This window comes from Dama dama, chromosome 30, assembly GCF_033118175.1.
Source record: "Dama dama isolate Ldn47 chromosome 30, ASM3311817v1, whole genome shotgun sequence".
Classification (NCBI taxonomy): domain Eukaryota; kingdom Metazoa; phylum Chordata; class Mammalia; order Artiodactyla; family Cervidae; genus Dama; species Dama dama.
Window position 1 is genome coordinate 73,959,709 of NC_083710.1, and position 16,506 is coordinate 73,976,214.

The 16,506-nt window shown below is 39.7% G+C and overlaps 1 protein-coding gene across 1 annotated transcript in view; it reads right to left on the reverse strand.

Annotated features, from left to right (window-relative positions):
• The window catches only part of LOC133049365 (ATP-binding cassette sub-family C member 4-like), a 153,225-nt gene that overhangs the window by 66,879 nt on the left and 69,840 nt on the right, over window positions 1-16,506 (reverse strand). The window contains 2 exon segments of the mRNA XM_061133340.1: window positions 8,494-8,573; window positions 12,465-12,611. Of these exon segments, the coding sequence (XP_060989323.1) occupies window positions 8,494-8,573; window positions 12,465-12,611 (227 nt within the window).

A 16,506-nucleotide genomic window follows, 5' to 3' on the forward strand; every position in this document is an offset into this window, starting at 1 on the left:
TGTGTCTATAATAAAAATTACAAAATATTTCTAAAATTAAAGACCTAAATAAGCAGAGAGAGAGATATTCATAACTGTAGATCCAACACTATTAAGACTCAGATTTCTCAAATAACCTATAGCTAAAAGGAAATATTAATACAATTTTCAGCAGGCTTTTATTTAAAAACAAATTGAAATAGAACTGCCATATGACCCAGCAATCCCACTTCTGGACATACACACCAAGGAAACCAGATCTGAAAGAGACACGTGCACCAATGTTCATCGCAGCACTGTTTATAATAGCCAGGACATGGAAGCAACCTAGATACCCATCAGCAGATGAATGGATAAGGAAGCTGTGGTACATATACATCATGGAATATTACTCAGCCATTAAAAAGAATTCATTTGAAGCAGTTCTGAGATGGATGAAACTGGAGCCCATTATACAGAGTGAAGTAAGCCAGAAAGATAAAGAACCTTACAGCATACTAACACATATATATGGAATTTAGAAAGATGGACACAATAACTCTATATGCAAAACAGAAAAAGAGACACAGATGTACAGAACAGACTTTTGGACTCTGTGGGAGAAGGCAAGGGTGGGATGTTTTGAGAGATCAGCATCGAAACATGTATATTATCTAGGGTAAAACAGATCACCAGCCCAGGTTGGATACATGAGACAAGTGCTCGGTCCTGGTGCACTGGGAAGACCCAGAGAGATCGGGTAGACAGGGAGGTGGGAGGGGGGATCGGGATGGGGAATATATGTAAATCCATGGCTGATTCATGTCAATGTATGGCAAAAACCACTACAATATTGTAAAATAATTAGCCTCCAACTAATAAAAATAAATGGAAAAAAAAAACAAATTGAAAGGCTTCTAAAATTGACACATAAAAGTAAAAAATCCACAATGATCAAAGCAACCTTGACAAAGAAGTACAAAGTTAGACAATTTAAACTATGGGTTTTATCTCTTATTAAAATGTACAGTAACTAAAAATGCAGTATAAAGATCAAAATATTGGTATCAACTGCAACTATTGAGGAACAAAATAAATTATACAGATGCAGATTTCCTTAATTCAGTGCATAAAAGTCTTTAACAAATATGTCCAGAATAATTAGAAAAAATAAATTTCAACCATTAATTACTCTTTCACATACAAAAAATTGTGCAAGATGCATCAATATCTAAAAAGGTAGAACATAGTAAATTGTGCGTGAAGAATATAGTATCTTCACATTCCTAAGGATGTGCAAAGATTTCTTAGGATACAAAAACATCAACTACAAAAGAATAAGAAAAGGTAAACATTAGATGTCATCAAAATTAAACATTGATCTCCACTAAGGATATAAATGGCAAGTCACTGATTGGAAGAAAATATCCACAAAGGACTAGCATTAAATATATATTAAAAATAAACATCCCCAAGGGGGATTTGAGGAAGGGGTTGGGAAAGGGATCAACACACCACAGAAATCTCAAAATGACAAATTCATTGTTCAGTGGGAGAGGCTGGAATATTCTATACACAAATTCCCTGACATCTCCACACAAAGAAGTGCAAGAGTCAGTGGTGCTGAGACAAGTAAAGGCTATAAAAGTAAGTGACCCATAATAACCTATTACACTGAGTCTCAGGCTTTCTTCTCAATATCCAGATGCACTGGCATGTTCTTCTGTGCTCCCCTCTCTGGAAAAAAGTAAATAACTGAGGACACCTCCTTCACATCTTTTTCTTGGGCATTTTCACTTCATAAAACTGCAGCCAGTGTGTTCTGTGTGTGCTGAGGAGGGAATGATACAATCCCTGGTAGTCCCACCATGGCCACCATTGGTGGCTCAAGGGCCCTCAGGATTAGCCCTTTGTATCCATGGAAGGACATGAAGAGTCAGTTCAGCTCCACGAAGCTGCTGATTTTTTTTTTTTCCCCCGAATGAGGGGTGTGTAGGGAATAAGCATTTTGCAACTTAAGTTTTCCTCAGTAAATTATGGTATTTTGCTGAGAGCAGCTGTGTGCAAATTCATAGGCTCAGAGCAGCCCCATACTTTTTTTTTGGAAAATTAAAATGCCTAAACCTAACTTCCACATCTCACCTTCATTTTCACTTGTTTTAGCAGTAGGAAGACCCCTTGGAGGTGAAGATTTTAATAATAAGAATGGTAGATAACTGAGACTTCTTACTCAGTGTTATTTGGGACTTTGGCAAATTGCATGAAGATTACATTAATTTCAAATATTCAGTGCTCAATGGTCTATCTTGAAAACAACCAACTTTTATTCTGTGAGTCTACATAAGAAAGTATCCATTAAAATCTTCAAGGATTATAAACCTAGAATCTCTGTGATACAAACTCATGAGATAGTATTTATGGGCCTGGAAACTGTTTCTGACAATAACTTTAATGCAACATAATGCCATTTTGCCAAAAATGCAAAAGGAGAAGAGGGCAGCAGAGAATGAGATGGCTGGATGGCATCACCGACTCAATGGACAATAACTTGGGGAAAATTCGGGAGATAGTGAGGGACAGGAAGGTCTAGCATGCTGCAGTTCATGGGGTCACAAAGAGTCAAACATGACTTAGTGAATGAGCAATAACATATGCCATTGTCATGAGACTATTTCACTTACCTAAAACACATAAGTGGTATTTTAAAAATAATTACCCATTACTTAGTGCTCAACATATATTTAGATGTTATGTGAATAATAATGTTAAAATAAACTTCATTTTGTCTTCCCAATAACCTTAGGAAGTGGGTATTTTTTTTTATCCATTTTACAGAAAGGAGAGTGTGGCTTTGTGGTGCAGAGATGGTAAGAGGGAGAGTTGGGACGGGGGCTTGGAAAGGGAGATTGTGGGACTCTACTGACACACACTTTAAAGCTGTTGACATCATGAGTGATTATCACGTGCAAGCACACCACATAAATTAATTTTTTATGCTGCTCTCCTTCATCCTTTGAATTGGTGAACAATCCAATTTACTCAACAACTTATATAAAGTGACTAAACAGGTTGGTAGCTGTAATAGTCAGGGCACAGGATGGTGCACAAACTCATGATCGCCTCTCTGTTGGGATCTGGTCTCTGAATGACATCACCTGAGGGTATGGACCACCCTGCAGTGTAAACCACTACTCAGAATCAAGGGTTTTCCTTAGCCACACTGGCATCACTATCACAAAATATTAAATAACTAATCTGAAATTTCATTTAAGGGAGTAGAAGGAATTAGAGGGAAAGTATATGGAATAAACACTTTAGAAGTAATGAAAATAACATGCTCAAGAATCTTCTAAGGTTTATCAAATATACCAAGGATACACAAAATCATCAAAAATGAGTTTGAACACAGGTGCACTAACACAGCTGAACAATGCCCTTCCAGACCCTTCCCCTCCCCCCTCTCAGCTGATGATAGAAAGACTGGGTCCCACACAGGAACTCTGCTTCCAGCAGCACCTTCTGCCTCACCATCCACAGTGGCCTCCCTCTCATCCGGGATCAAAGGTCACCTCCAAGAAGCTTTGCCACCTCCGGGACCACCTCTAACTGCCTCCAGCCTCCACATCCAGTTTGCCTTCCAGGACTTCCTCCACAGAGCTCCCACAATTAGGATTCCAAAGCCATCAAGGGGTGAATCTCTGGATGTCTTCCTTCCCTGGGGGACTGGAGAAGACCCATGAGGGGAGGGCTTCACGCCTGACTCACCCTTGTGCCTCAGGGTCTCAATCCTCATTTGTTGAAGGAAAGAAGGGAAGAGAGGAGAAAACCACCCACCATCACTCATACTCCCCTCCCAGAAACTAAAATCTCAAACAACAGGCAAGAGCTTCTCAGACACTACATTCCAGATAGGACTCTCTCCCGATTCATTCAAACTCCTTCCAGCCTGTCTTCACCTCAACTCCCTCCATGCTTCCTGGAATTGCAGCCCTTTGCTCTCTAACTCGTCCCATCTGAAACCTGCTCCTTGGGTCACCAGATGCCTCCTGAATCCAAATCAACCAACAAGTTTCCATGGACTCACCTTCTCATTTGCACTGAAGAGACCGGTCCTTCTTCTGGTCTCCACTGTATCGCCTTCTCTTGTCCTCACTGTTCATTATGTGTCTTCTGTACTTCCCTTCTCTCTCTGCTTTCTCTCTGAATATCAAGGATAACCTAAGCTTCTGATCTTGGATCCTAAAATGCTTCCCTCTCTCTTGGCAATCTTATCCATACACAGAGATTTAGCTACTTGCTCAGTGAAGAATACGCAGGCTCCATGCTCATCCCAGGTCTCTCTCTCTAAGAGCAGACTCTTACTTCTAATGAACTATAGGACACCTCCCCCAAACTTTAAGATAACTGAACTACAAGTGGTAGAGGAGGGACTGGAAATCAGTGAGACTAGAATTTTCTCTCCTCTTTAATGAGAATATTTCCCATTGAAATCAGGTAGCATCTAACCCTGTCCCTCTATATGCCATCCAAAAATATGTGACAAATTCTGATTATGACGACTAACTAACCATATGCTAAGCCATGGTGGAAACCCAACGTTGGCCTAGCTTGCTGTAGCAAAGAAACAGAACCTTTCACAAAATCCTTTCAAAGTAATTCACAATCACTGTCAAAACATGATACTGTTTTCAGGGAAAAATTGTTCTCAGGGATAAATTATGTAACTAAACCCAGCAGGGCACAGAGGAGAAAAAGCAATCAGACATCTTTGCAGTAAAAGCCCTCTGCCTCCGAGTCTCAGTTCTCAATGGTAACAGTGGAAGCCTTGCCCACAGGCTTCACTGTCTGTAGGACACTGTTGCACTGTTCATTGCTGCATTTCTGTGTGCAGCTTTTGATGAATGCATTTCATTTCCAAAATTAACACTTGGAAAGAAAAAGTAAATTCCCCACAGGCTTAATCACTGATAAGTAGACAGAATAACAGAGGGAAAAAAAAAAAAAAAAACACTCCAGAAGAGCAATAATACTGAATGTGAGGATGAGAGCTGAGATGACCAAACATTATTTCTTAGAACCTCAAGTTCACAGACAAACTGAGGCTAGATAGAAGGTATTCCTGTAGGTCTCTCTCTCTCTTTCTTTGTTAAGACACCTTAAGACAGAGAAATCAGCTTCTGAAAAGAAAAACTGCCTACACAAACAAAAGATATTTTCTGAGATGACTTTGATCCCATAATCAAATTATTGGCTTTAAAGCTTTGCATCTTCAAAAGTGCTCTCTATTGTCCTTCTGAAACATGGCTTGGAAAATTTTGAGCATTACTTTACTAGCATGTGAGATGAGTGCAATTGTGCGGCAGTTTGAGCATTCTTTGCCATTGCCTTTCTTTGGGATTGGAATGAAAACTGACCTTTTCCAGTTCTGTGGCCACTGCTGAGTATTCCAAATTTGCTGGCATACTGAGTGCAGCACTTTAACAGCATCATCTTTTAGGATTTGAAAGAGCTCAACTGGAATTCCATCACCTATACTAGCTTTGTTTGTAGTGATGCTTCCTAAGGCCCACTTGACTTCACATTCCAGGATGTCTGGATCTAGGTGAGTGATCACACCATTGTGATTATCTGGGTCATGAAGATCTTTTTTGTACAGTTCTTCTGTGTATTCTTGCCACCTCTTCTTAATATCTTCTGTTTCTGTTAAGTCCATACCCTTTCTGTCCTTTATTGAGCCCATCCTTGCATGAAATGTTCCCTTGGTATCTCTAATTTTCTTGAAGAGATCTCTAGTCTTTCCCATTCTATTGCTTCCCTCTATTTTTTTTTTTTTTTTTTTTTGCACTGATCGCTGAGGAAAGCTTTCTTATCTCTCCTTGCTATTCTTTAGAATTCTGCATTCAAATGGGTATATCTTTCCTTTTCTGCTTTGCTTTTCACTTCTTTTCTTTTCAAAGCTATCTGTAAGGCCTGCTCAGACAGCCATTTTGCTTTCTGCATTTCATTTTCTAGGGGATGGTCTTGATCCCTGTCTACTGTACAATGTCACGAACCTCTGTCCATAGTTCATCAGGCACTCTATCAGAACTAGTCCCTTAAATCTATTTCTCACTCCCACTGTATAGTCATAAGGAATTTGATTTAGGTCATACCTGAATGATCTAGTGGTGTTCCCCACTGTCTTCAATTTAAGTCTGAATTTGGCAACAAGGAGTTCATGATCTGAGCCACAGTCAGCTCCTGGTCTTGTTTTTGCTGACTGTATAGAGCTTCTCCATCTTTGGCCGCAAAGAATACAATCAATCTGATTTTGGTGTTGACCATCTGGTGATGTCCATGTGTAGAGCAACTGCTGAAGCAGTGTATTGCTTCAGCAATATGTGAACCATTAACTTCCAGATGTTCAAGCTGGTTTTAGAAAAAGTAGAGGAACCAGAGATCAAATTGCTGACATCCACTGGATCATCAAAAAAGCACGAGAGTTCCAGAACGACATCTATTTCTGCTTTATTGACTATATCAAAGCCTTTGATTGTGTGAATTACAATAAACTGTGGAAAATTCTGAAAAAGATGGGAATACCAGACCACCTGACCTATCTCTTGAGAAACCTGCATGCAGGTCAGGAAGCAACAGTTAGAACTGGACATGGGAAAACAGACTGGTTCCAAATAGGAAAAAGAGTACGCCAAGGCTGTATATTGTCACCCTACTTATTTAACTTATATGCAGAGTACATCATGAGAAACACTGGGCTGGAAGAAGCACAAGCTGGAATCAATATTGTTGGGAGAAATATCAATAACCTCAGATATGCAGATGGCACCACCCTTATGAAGAAACTGAAGAAGAACTAAAAAGCCTCTTGATGAAAGTAAAAGAGGAGAATGAAAAAGCTGGCTTAAAGCTCAACATTCGGAAAACTATGATCATGGAATCTTGTCCCATCCCTTCATGGCAAATACATAGGGAAACAGTGGAAACAGTGGCTGACTTTATTTTTTGGGACTCCAAATTCACTGCAGATTGTGATTGTAGCCATGAAATTAAAAGACATTTACTCCTTGGAAGGAAAGTTATGAGCAACCTAGACAGCATATTAAAAAGCAGAGTCATGATTTGTCAACAAAGGTCCATCTAGTCAAGGCTATGGTTTTTCCAGTAGTCATGTATGGATGTGGAAGAAGGACTATAAAGAAAGCTGAGTGCAGAAGAATTGATGCTTTTGAACTTTGGTGTTGGAGAAGACTCTTGAGAGTCCCTTGGACTGCAAGGCAGATCAAACCTGTCCATCTTAAAGGAGATCAGTCCTGGGTGTTCATTGGAAGGACTGATGTTGAAGCTGAAACTCCAATACTTTGGCCACCTGATGCAAAGAGCTGACTCATTTGAAAAGACCTTGATTCTGGGAAAGATTGAGGGCAGGAGGAGAAGGGGACAACAGAGGATGAAATGGTTGGATGGCATCACCGACTCAATGGACATGAATTTGAGTAAACTCCGGGAGTTGGTGATGGACAGGGAGGCCTGGCGTGCTGTGGTTCATGGGGTCGCAGAGAATCGGACACGACTGAACGACTGAACTGAACTGAACTGATTGTCCTTCTTAGACTTCCCAGGTGGCTCAGTGGTAAGAATCTGCCTGCGATGCAGGAGACACAGGAGACACGAGTTTGATCTCTGGGCCAGGAATATCCCCTGGACAAAGAAATGGCAACCCACTCCAGTATTCTTGCCTGAAAAATCCCATGGATTGAGGAGCCTGGCTGGCTGCAGTACATGTGGTCACAAAAGAGTCGGACACAACTTAGCAACTAAATATTATTGTTCTTGTTAAAGTATTATTTTCACCCTATTTTTAGCCATTTTTTTCTTTGTAAGTAACCACATCTGGCTTTATCCAAACAAAATGGTACAGCAAATACTTGCCCCCTGTGGGAATACAACGCAGTATGCTCGTGCTCAGTTGTGTCCAACACTGCAGCCCCATGGACTATAGCCCGCCAGGCTCCTCTGTCCATGGAATTTTCTCAGCAAGAATACTGAAGTGGGTTGCCATTTCCTTCTCCAGGGGATCTGCCCAACCCAGGGATTGATTCCACGTCTCTTGCATCTCCTGCATTGGCAGCTGAATTCTTTACCACTAAGACACCTGGGAAGCCCAATACAATGCATAATTTTGTCAATCTAGGCTATCTTTCCATTGGTGTATTATTTCTATATTATAAAATGTGCTCACAGTAAAGGGAATCCACACCAGACACTTGGAAGGCAGAGGGAGAACCACTTACCCAGCATGTTGTTGCTTCCGACCAACCTTGACGTGACTGTGTAGATACTCCTGCCCCAGGGGTTACTAAGTTAACTCACCCTCCCAATCAGAACTGCACCTCTTTCTCACAAACACAGCCTTTACTAAGGATAACAGGACACACTGCCAGGCTGAAAGGCCCACCTTCAGCCCCTGTGGAAACTCCTTGAGAAACAGGCACTTTGCTCTTCCCTGTAAGAACTCTGACAGGACTGATACGTTACCTGGATGAAATCAAGAAATATCAGGGGCAGTAAGTCAACCATATGCCCAATGTCCTTGGAGAAACGATTCAAAATTCTTCCTGCAAGAACAGGATACAAGAAATTACTCATTTCCTCAGATAGAAGCTTTAAGAGAAACAATTCATGAACAAATAAAAACAATATTTTTGAAGAATATGTATTTCGGGTCTTCCCTGGTGGTACAGTGTCCCCACTGGAGGGGACATGTGTTCAATCCCTGGTCCGGAAAGATTCCACATGCTACAGAGCAACTAAGCCTGTGCACCACAGCTACTGAAGCCCATGTGCCTAGAGCCTGAGCTCTGCAATAGAAAAAGCCACCACAATGAGAAGCCAAGTCACTGCAATGAACAATAACCCTTGCTTGCTATAACTAGAGTAAGCCTACATGCAACAACAAAGACCCAATGCAACTAAAAATAAATAAGTAAATCTTTTAAAAAATAAAGTATATGTATTAAATATTATATATATTGGGTTTCCCTAGGGACTCAGTGCTAAAGAATCCACCTGCCAAAGCAGGAGACATAAGAGATAGGGGTTCAATCCCTGGGTCAGGAAGATCCCCAGAGGAGGAAATGGCAACCCACTCCAGTATTCTTGCCTGGGAAATCCCATGGACAAAGGAGCCTGGCGGGCTACAGTCATAGGAATATAAAAGAGTCAGACACAACTTAGAAGTAAAGCAACAACAAAGTTAATATATTACAAATTCATATGAAATAAGCCAATGTCAGTGAGAAAAAGAAAGACAAAATAGGATGATACCTAAAGAGAAACAAAAATACCACCAAATGGCAGTGGGTGGGGAGTTGAAACTTAGCCCTGATTTTTAAAAGAATGGGGGAACCTTGTGGCAGTATCAGGAAGAATTGATGGATTTGAGAATGTTCCCTCCCTTTAGAGCCATCCCATCTGAGGCTCACTCCAAGTGCTAAATCAGTAAGTAAACAATTGCAAAATACCTAAGTTAATCCTAATTCTCACAACAATTTTGCTTTAATTATCAAGATTAATTTTTCCAAGTGATACTTTCTAAATAAACATAATTATAGTCTCTTTGTAATTTTTTTTCCCTCCAGATGGCTCACAGCACCTCACATTTTGGTAAATTTTGGATTGTGGCCATTTCTAAGTCGTGAGTTTACTACTGGCTTAATAAGTCACTGTTTTTAGAGGTGTACCAGGTGTGACAAGCACAGACTTACAAATAAGCATCTAAGAAGACCACAGGGATGTAGGCAGGAAAACAGAAATATTACTAAATGACTAAGAATCACTTATCATTGATTTTATTTCCCTTCTCAGAATCCACAATAATAGGCTTAAGGCTTAATAGCCTTAAGGCTGCAGGATAGAATATGGGAATTTCCGGTAAATATCTGGCATAAACTAAAAATGTCACCTGTCACATCAGTAAACAAAGGATGCTGCAGCCACCCCTGCAAGCATGGTGCACCCTGAGGAGACTCAGGATGAGAAAGAACAGGACATTGGCCCCAGACAGGGGAGGTGCAAATCAAAGGAACTATAGCAGGGAGGAGCCAATTTTGATTCCATGCTGGATCTGTTTCTTTGACTGTTGCTAGTCATTGCTTTGGTCAGGGAACCCTGCCCCTCTGCCTGAACGTTAAACAAAAATGGCTTTTTTCAGCTCACAGGGAGACAATCTGACCCTCACCACTTTTGAATGGCTGCAGAAAAGAAAAAAATGAACAAATACCCTCTTATTGTGCAAGATAAATGGCCTTTTGAATTTACTTCCTTGCCTCCTCTCCTCTCTGTTCTATAAAAGAACCAGGCATCCAGACCCCAATAAGATGGTTATTTTGAGACATCAGTTTGCCATCTTCTAAGTCTGCCAGGTTTCCAAATAAAGTCATTTTTCTTTGCCTTAACACGTCATCTGTAAGACTTATCAACATTGTGAGGCAAGCAGAGCGAGCTTGAACTTGGTAACAAGTAATACGACTCTATGTGGTTCTCTCTTCATGCCATCACATACCAGAGACAAAGATGCTATAAACAATCTATCACAAATTCTACATTTGAAAATAAACACAAGAAAGAGTTCAATTTAATATACTACTAAAAGAGTAAATAACTGACGCCCCTAAACCTTAGGGCCTATCTTTGTAGCACTTATTTGGGCTTCTATTTTCTTGAAGGGATGAAGTTCTGATAATAGACACAGGAAGGGGAGACAAGATACACACTGTGTATGCCTGCTGCTCTAGGATTAGTGACCTTAAAGATTTAAACTTGGTTCCAAATCCTTGAATAATAAATCAGCATCTGGAGAAGCCTACAGGTCATCAAGAGACTGGTTAACAGTGGTCACAAGCACTCAGAGACTGTGATAACAGAAATTATAACTAATAACAGTCCCACTTGATGCTCCCAAATTTACAACTGTAGTTTCCCCATCATCAGGAAAAGCAGTGTGACTTCACAGCCATAATAGCAAAGACTTCCAATCACTTCCTCACTCCAGCTTCATAATAAGATGAGATTGTATGGGCCTCTGCAGTTTACCATCCTAGGCTCCTCATAGTGCCTGGACTAAAGAACATGTGTTGGATAAATGTGCACAAGGTGCTGCACTAAACAGTCTTATTTAATCCTTACAACAGTCTTGTGAAACAGAAAGTGCAGCAGTTAATCCCATTTCACAGGAGAGGAAGTTCCCAGACATCATGTCATCATCCTCACTTAGGTTCATTAGGCACTGACCCTGTGCTAAGTGCTGTGAATGTGTTAACCTGCTTAATGCCCACAACATCAAGATATTGGTAAGTGTGTGAATAGTATCCTCATTTTATAGGTAAGGAAATTGAGACACAGAGAAATTAAATAACTAACATATAAGTATTAAAATAACTCTAACTGGCTACTACTATAAGTAACCATCTCCAGGACCGAACCCAGGAAGTTGGCTCCAGAGTCCATATTTAGAACCATGACAACATCTTGCCTGGAGATTTGCTTGCCCAGTCGTATCTACCTACTGTGGCCTTGATCACACAACTAGTTGATGACCAGGCCAAGGTTACTGCTGTCCTCCCTCCAGTTACATCCCTACCTCAACAGGCCCTGTCAATCATGACCTGCAAAAACAAAGCCACCCTGGGCCTCAGCAGAAGTCTAACCAACTGAGCAGAGTGGGTATGTACGCTGATGAACTAACTCTTCATAGGAACCCAGGTTAGGAGGCTACCTTCCAAAGCAAGACAGGTTGAAGGCCTCTCTTGTTGAAGGCCTCTCTTGCTGAAGGGTGGAGGAAGCAACCATTGGGAAACCTTCAGGGACACTCTTACTTAATAATGAAGATCCACCTGCTAGGTATCACAAGACATCTTTAGGGTAACCAAAAGTCCATTGTAAAACTAGAGAGTTGATTTTATTGAAGAGGATGCTTACATTTCACTGATCTTGTATTTTAATTAATTTTACATTACCATTTAGGTAAAACTCAAAATATGGGCACATGTCAGAGCTCTGTGGTCCCAGAACTGGTTGGTCTGTGAAAGAAAGAAACACACAGCCTGTCTTCTGTAGAGATATTCCTGGAAGATGGTCCTTCTTAGTTAGTTTAACATTATGAAACACAGCCAACGTTTTAACAACTAGTCAAAAACATTTCAACACATTTTCATCATTTGTTGGGTGTTTCATACGCCACATAACAAATGGACTCCTAAATCATCCTGCAAAGTAAGCATTCATATATTTTTACAGACATGCATAAACTGGGATAAAGGTTTATATGTTTCTATATTCAAATTTTCTCTGGTAGGGAAAATTACCAGTGAAGCTTTTTGTAGAAAATGAATAAACATACATAGTGATTTTCTTCCAAGCATCTCTTCCATTTTCAAATATGAAAATGTAAATAGGCATGTAAGGTGTTAACAAGACATATTCATTAAGAAATTTGGTGTCTGACTTACCTATTGGATTTCTATGGAAGAACAATACCGGAGCTCTTAAAATGGTCTCCAACATTTTCCTGTGCAAAGTTCGTGAAGAATTAACAAGGATGTAGAACATCAACAGAGACCTTGTTATACCAAAAAGGACAGTCAACACAGTTAACCCTGAAATAAAGAAGCATCACTCAGCACAAGATCTGTCTTATCCTTAACCATGCTAAAGCATGGAAGGCAGTTTAAAAAGGTACCATGTATTTTATTCTATAAATAAAATTTGTATAGAGATTTACATATATACAGAATAAAAAACATATATATATATATATATATGAAGTAGATTCTGTAAGATTTTAATGCTTTCAAAAATATATTTATAAAGAAAAATATAAAAATCACTGTTTTCCTCCCACTAAATAGAAACAACATGGAGGAAAAAAAATCATGTGTAAACTATAGCTTCATTCTAGGCTTGCCTAATTCAATTACAAGTTCTAATAAAACTTATAAGACAGATAATTATACAACTAGCTGGTCTTCCTTTCTCCACATTTCAAATATCATTATTTACAACACGTCCCATAATCTGAAAGTAAGGTATGCTTTGGTAAAAATGAAAGTGTTAATTGCTCAGTCAAGTCATACTCTTTGCAACCCCATGGACTGTAGCCCCCAGGCTCTTCTAACCATGGAATTTTCCAGGCAAGAATACTGGAGTGGGTTGCCACTCCCTTCTCCAATGCTTTGCTACCAGCACATGAATTAACAGAGAAAAGGAGAAATAATCTACTATTTCCTTGTAATTTACAAGGAAATTTATTTCCATGTAAAGTAGCTTTTTGAGAACCTACTATATAACACAGGGAACTCTACTTAATTCTCTGCGGTGACCTAATTGGAAAGGAAATCCAAAAAGAGGATATATGTTCAATGGTTCACTTGGCTGTACAACAGAAACTAACACAACATTGGAAAGCAAGTACAATAAAAATTTAAAATATTAAAAATAAAGTAGCCACTTCTATGCCCAAGTAGCTATAAAGAGCATGAAAAGACCATGCTAAGTTGCAAGTGGACAATCTCTTAAATAATTGAACTGCAAGAAACTACAAATCATATTTTGACATGAGATCATCTAAACAAGATAATAGAAACGAATCTCTCACTATTTTATAGAACCCCAAAGCATTTGTAAATAAACATAATCATTTAAATTTATGCCTTATCAATGACATAAATGAGCACTACTATACATATAAAAATTAAAATAGCCTTCCAAACATCTCTTCAACTCACAATGCTATATTAAGTGGAGATAACTTCAGCAATATATATTCCATCAAGTAATTTTTTCCATTCAGCTGCCACATCAGTATTATTTAAATACTGAAAGCTGCTTAAATTCCTGAATTCCACCAACAGTCATTTGCCTTAGCCCACAATCCTATATGAATGTGTAACAGAAACCCTTCCTTCTTCTTTAAGCCCTCATTGTCCATTCAGAAAGTAAACAGCTGGTAGATTCAAATTTCTTATCAAGTGATTAATAAAATAAATACCAAATTTCAATGAGTGGGTTTTTACATAACTTATTCTTTGTAGAAAACTTTTGCAAGCATTTCCTGTGAAGATATTTTAATTTTTACTCATTTTAAAAAAATTATTAGGGTATAGTTACTTTACAATGTTGTGTTAGTTTCTGCTGCTCAACAGAGTAAATCAGCCATATGTGTACATATATCCCTTCCCTCTTGGACCTCCCTTCCCCCCATCCCTCCCCTCTGGGTCATCGCAGAGCACTGAGCTGAGCACCCTGTGCTATACAGCAGCTTCCCACAAGCTGTCTGTTTTACACATGGTAGTGTGTATGTGTCAGTCCTAATCTTTCAATTTATTTCCCTCACCTCCCCATTCCTGCTCTGTGTCCAAACATCTATTCTTTGCAACTACAACTCTAGTCATCCCCTGCAAATAGGATCATCTGTACCATTTTTCTCGATTCCATGTTGCTGTTGTTTTTTGTTCAGTCACCAAGTCGCGTCCAACACTTTGTAACCCCACTGACTGCAGCACGCCAGGCTTCCCTGTCCCTCACCATCTCCTGGAGTTTGCCCAAGTTCATGAATTGGTGATGCCATCCAACCAGCTCATATTCTGTCACCCCCTTGTTCTGACTTCAACCTTTCCCAGCATCAGAGTCTTTTCCAGTGAGTCAGCTGCTTGCATCAGGAGGCCAAAGTATTGGAGCTTCAGCTTCAGCATCAGTACTTCAGTGAGTATTTAAGGTTGATTTCCTTTAAGACTGATGGTTTCGATCTCCCTGCTGTCCAAGGGACTCTCAATCTCAAGTCTTCTCTAGGACCACAGTTCTAAAGCATCAATTCTTCAGTGTTCAGCCTTCTTTATTGTCCAGCTCTCACATCCGTGCATGACTACTGGAAAGAACATAGCCTTGAGTATACAGACCTTTGTCGGCAAAGTGATGTCTCTGCTTTTTAACACACTGTCGAGGTCTGTCATAGCTTTCCTGCAATGTCTTCTAATTCCATGGCTGCAGTCACCATCCACAGTGATTTTAGAGCCCAAGAAGAGGAAATCTGTCACTGCTCCCACATTTTCCCCTTCTGTTTGCATGAAGTGATGGGACTAGATGCGTGATCTTAGTTTTTATAATATTCAGTTTTAAGTTGGTTTTTTCACCCTCATCAAGAGGCTCTTTAGTTCCTTTTTACTTTCTGCCATTAGAGTGCTATTACCCACATATCTGAAATTGATATTCTCCAGCAATCTTTATTCTAGCTTGTAAGCCATCCACCCTGGCATTTCACAAGATGTGCTCTGTGTATAAGTTAAATAAACGGGGTGACAATAAGCAACCTTTTTGTACTCCTTTCTCAATCCTGAACCAATCAGCTGTTCCATATAGGGTTCTAACTATTGTTTCTTGATCTGCATACAGGTTTCTCAGGATATAGGTAAGATGGTCTGGCATTCCCATCTCTTTAAGAGTTTTCCATAGTTTGTTATGATAAAAACAGTTAAAGGCTTTAGCTTAAATAGTGAAACAGAGGTAGATGTCTTTCTGGAATTCCCTTGCTTTCTCTATGATCCAGGAAATGTTGGCAATGTGATCTCTGGTTCCTCTACCTTTTCTAAACCCAGCTTGAACATCTGGAAGTTCTCAGTTCACATAATGCTGAAACGTAGCTTGAAGGATTGTGAGCATAATGTTACTCATATGGGAGATGAGCACAATTGTCTGGTGGGTTGAACATTCTTTAGTACTGCTCTTCTTGGGAATTGGGATGAGGATTGACCTTTTCCAGTCCTGGCCACTGTTGGGTTTTCCAAATTTGCTGACATATTGAGTGCAGCACTTTAATAGCACTTTAAATCTTTTAGGATTTTAAATAGCTCTGCTGGAATTCTATCATCTCTACTACCTTTGTAGGCAGCAGTGCTTCCTAAGGCTCACTTGAATTCACACTCCAGAATGTCTGGCTCTGAGTGAGAGATGACATCATTGTGGTTATCCAGGTCATTAAGATTTTTATTGTATAGTTCTTCTGTGTATTCTTTCCATCTCTTCTTGATGTCTTCTGCTCCAATTAGGTCTTTACCATTTCTGTCCTTTATTGTGCCCATCTTCGGATGAAATGTTCCTTTGATATTTCCAATTTTCTTGAAGAGATCTCTAGCCTTACCCTTCCTTTTGTTTTCCTCTATTTCTTTGTATTGTCCATTGAAGAAGGGCTTCTGGTCTCTCCTTGCTATTCTCTGGAACTCTGCATTTAGTTCTAGGAGGTCTTTTAGGTCTTCACAGAACTGAACAACTTTAGCTTCTTCGGCATCAGTAGTTGGGACATAGACTTGGATTACTGAGATGTTGAATGGTTTGCCTTAGAAATGAACTGAGATCATTCTGTTGTTTTTAAGGTTGCACCCAAGAACTTCATTCTGGACTTTTGTTGATTATGAGGGCTATTCCATTTCTTCTAAGTGATTCGTACCCACAGTAGTAGATATAATGGTCATCTGAATTAAAATCACCCATTCCCGTCCA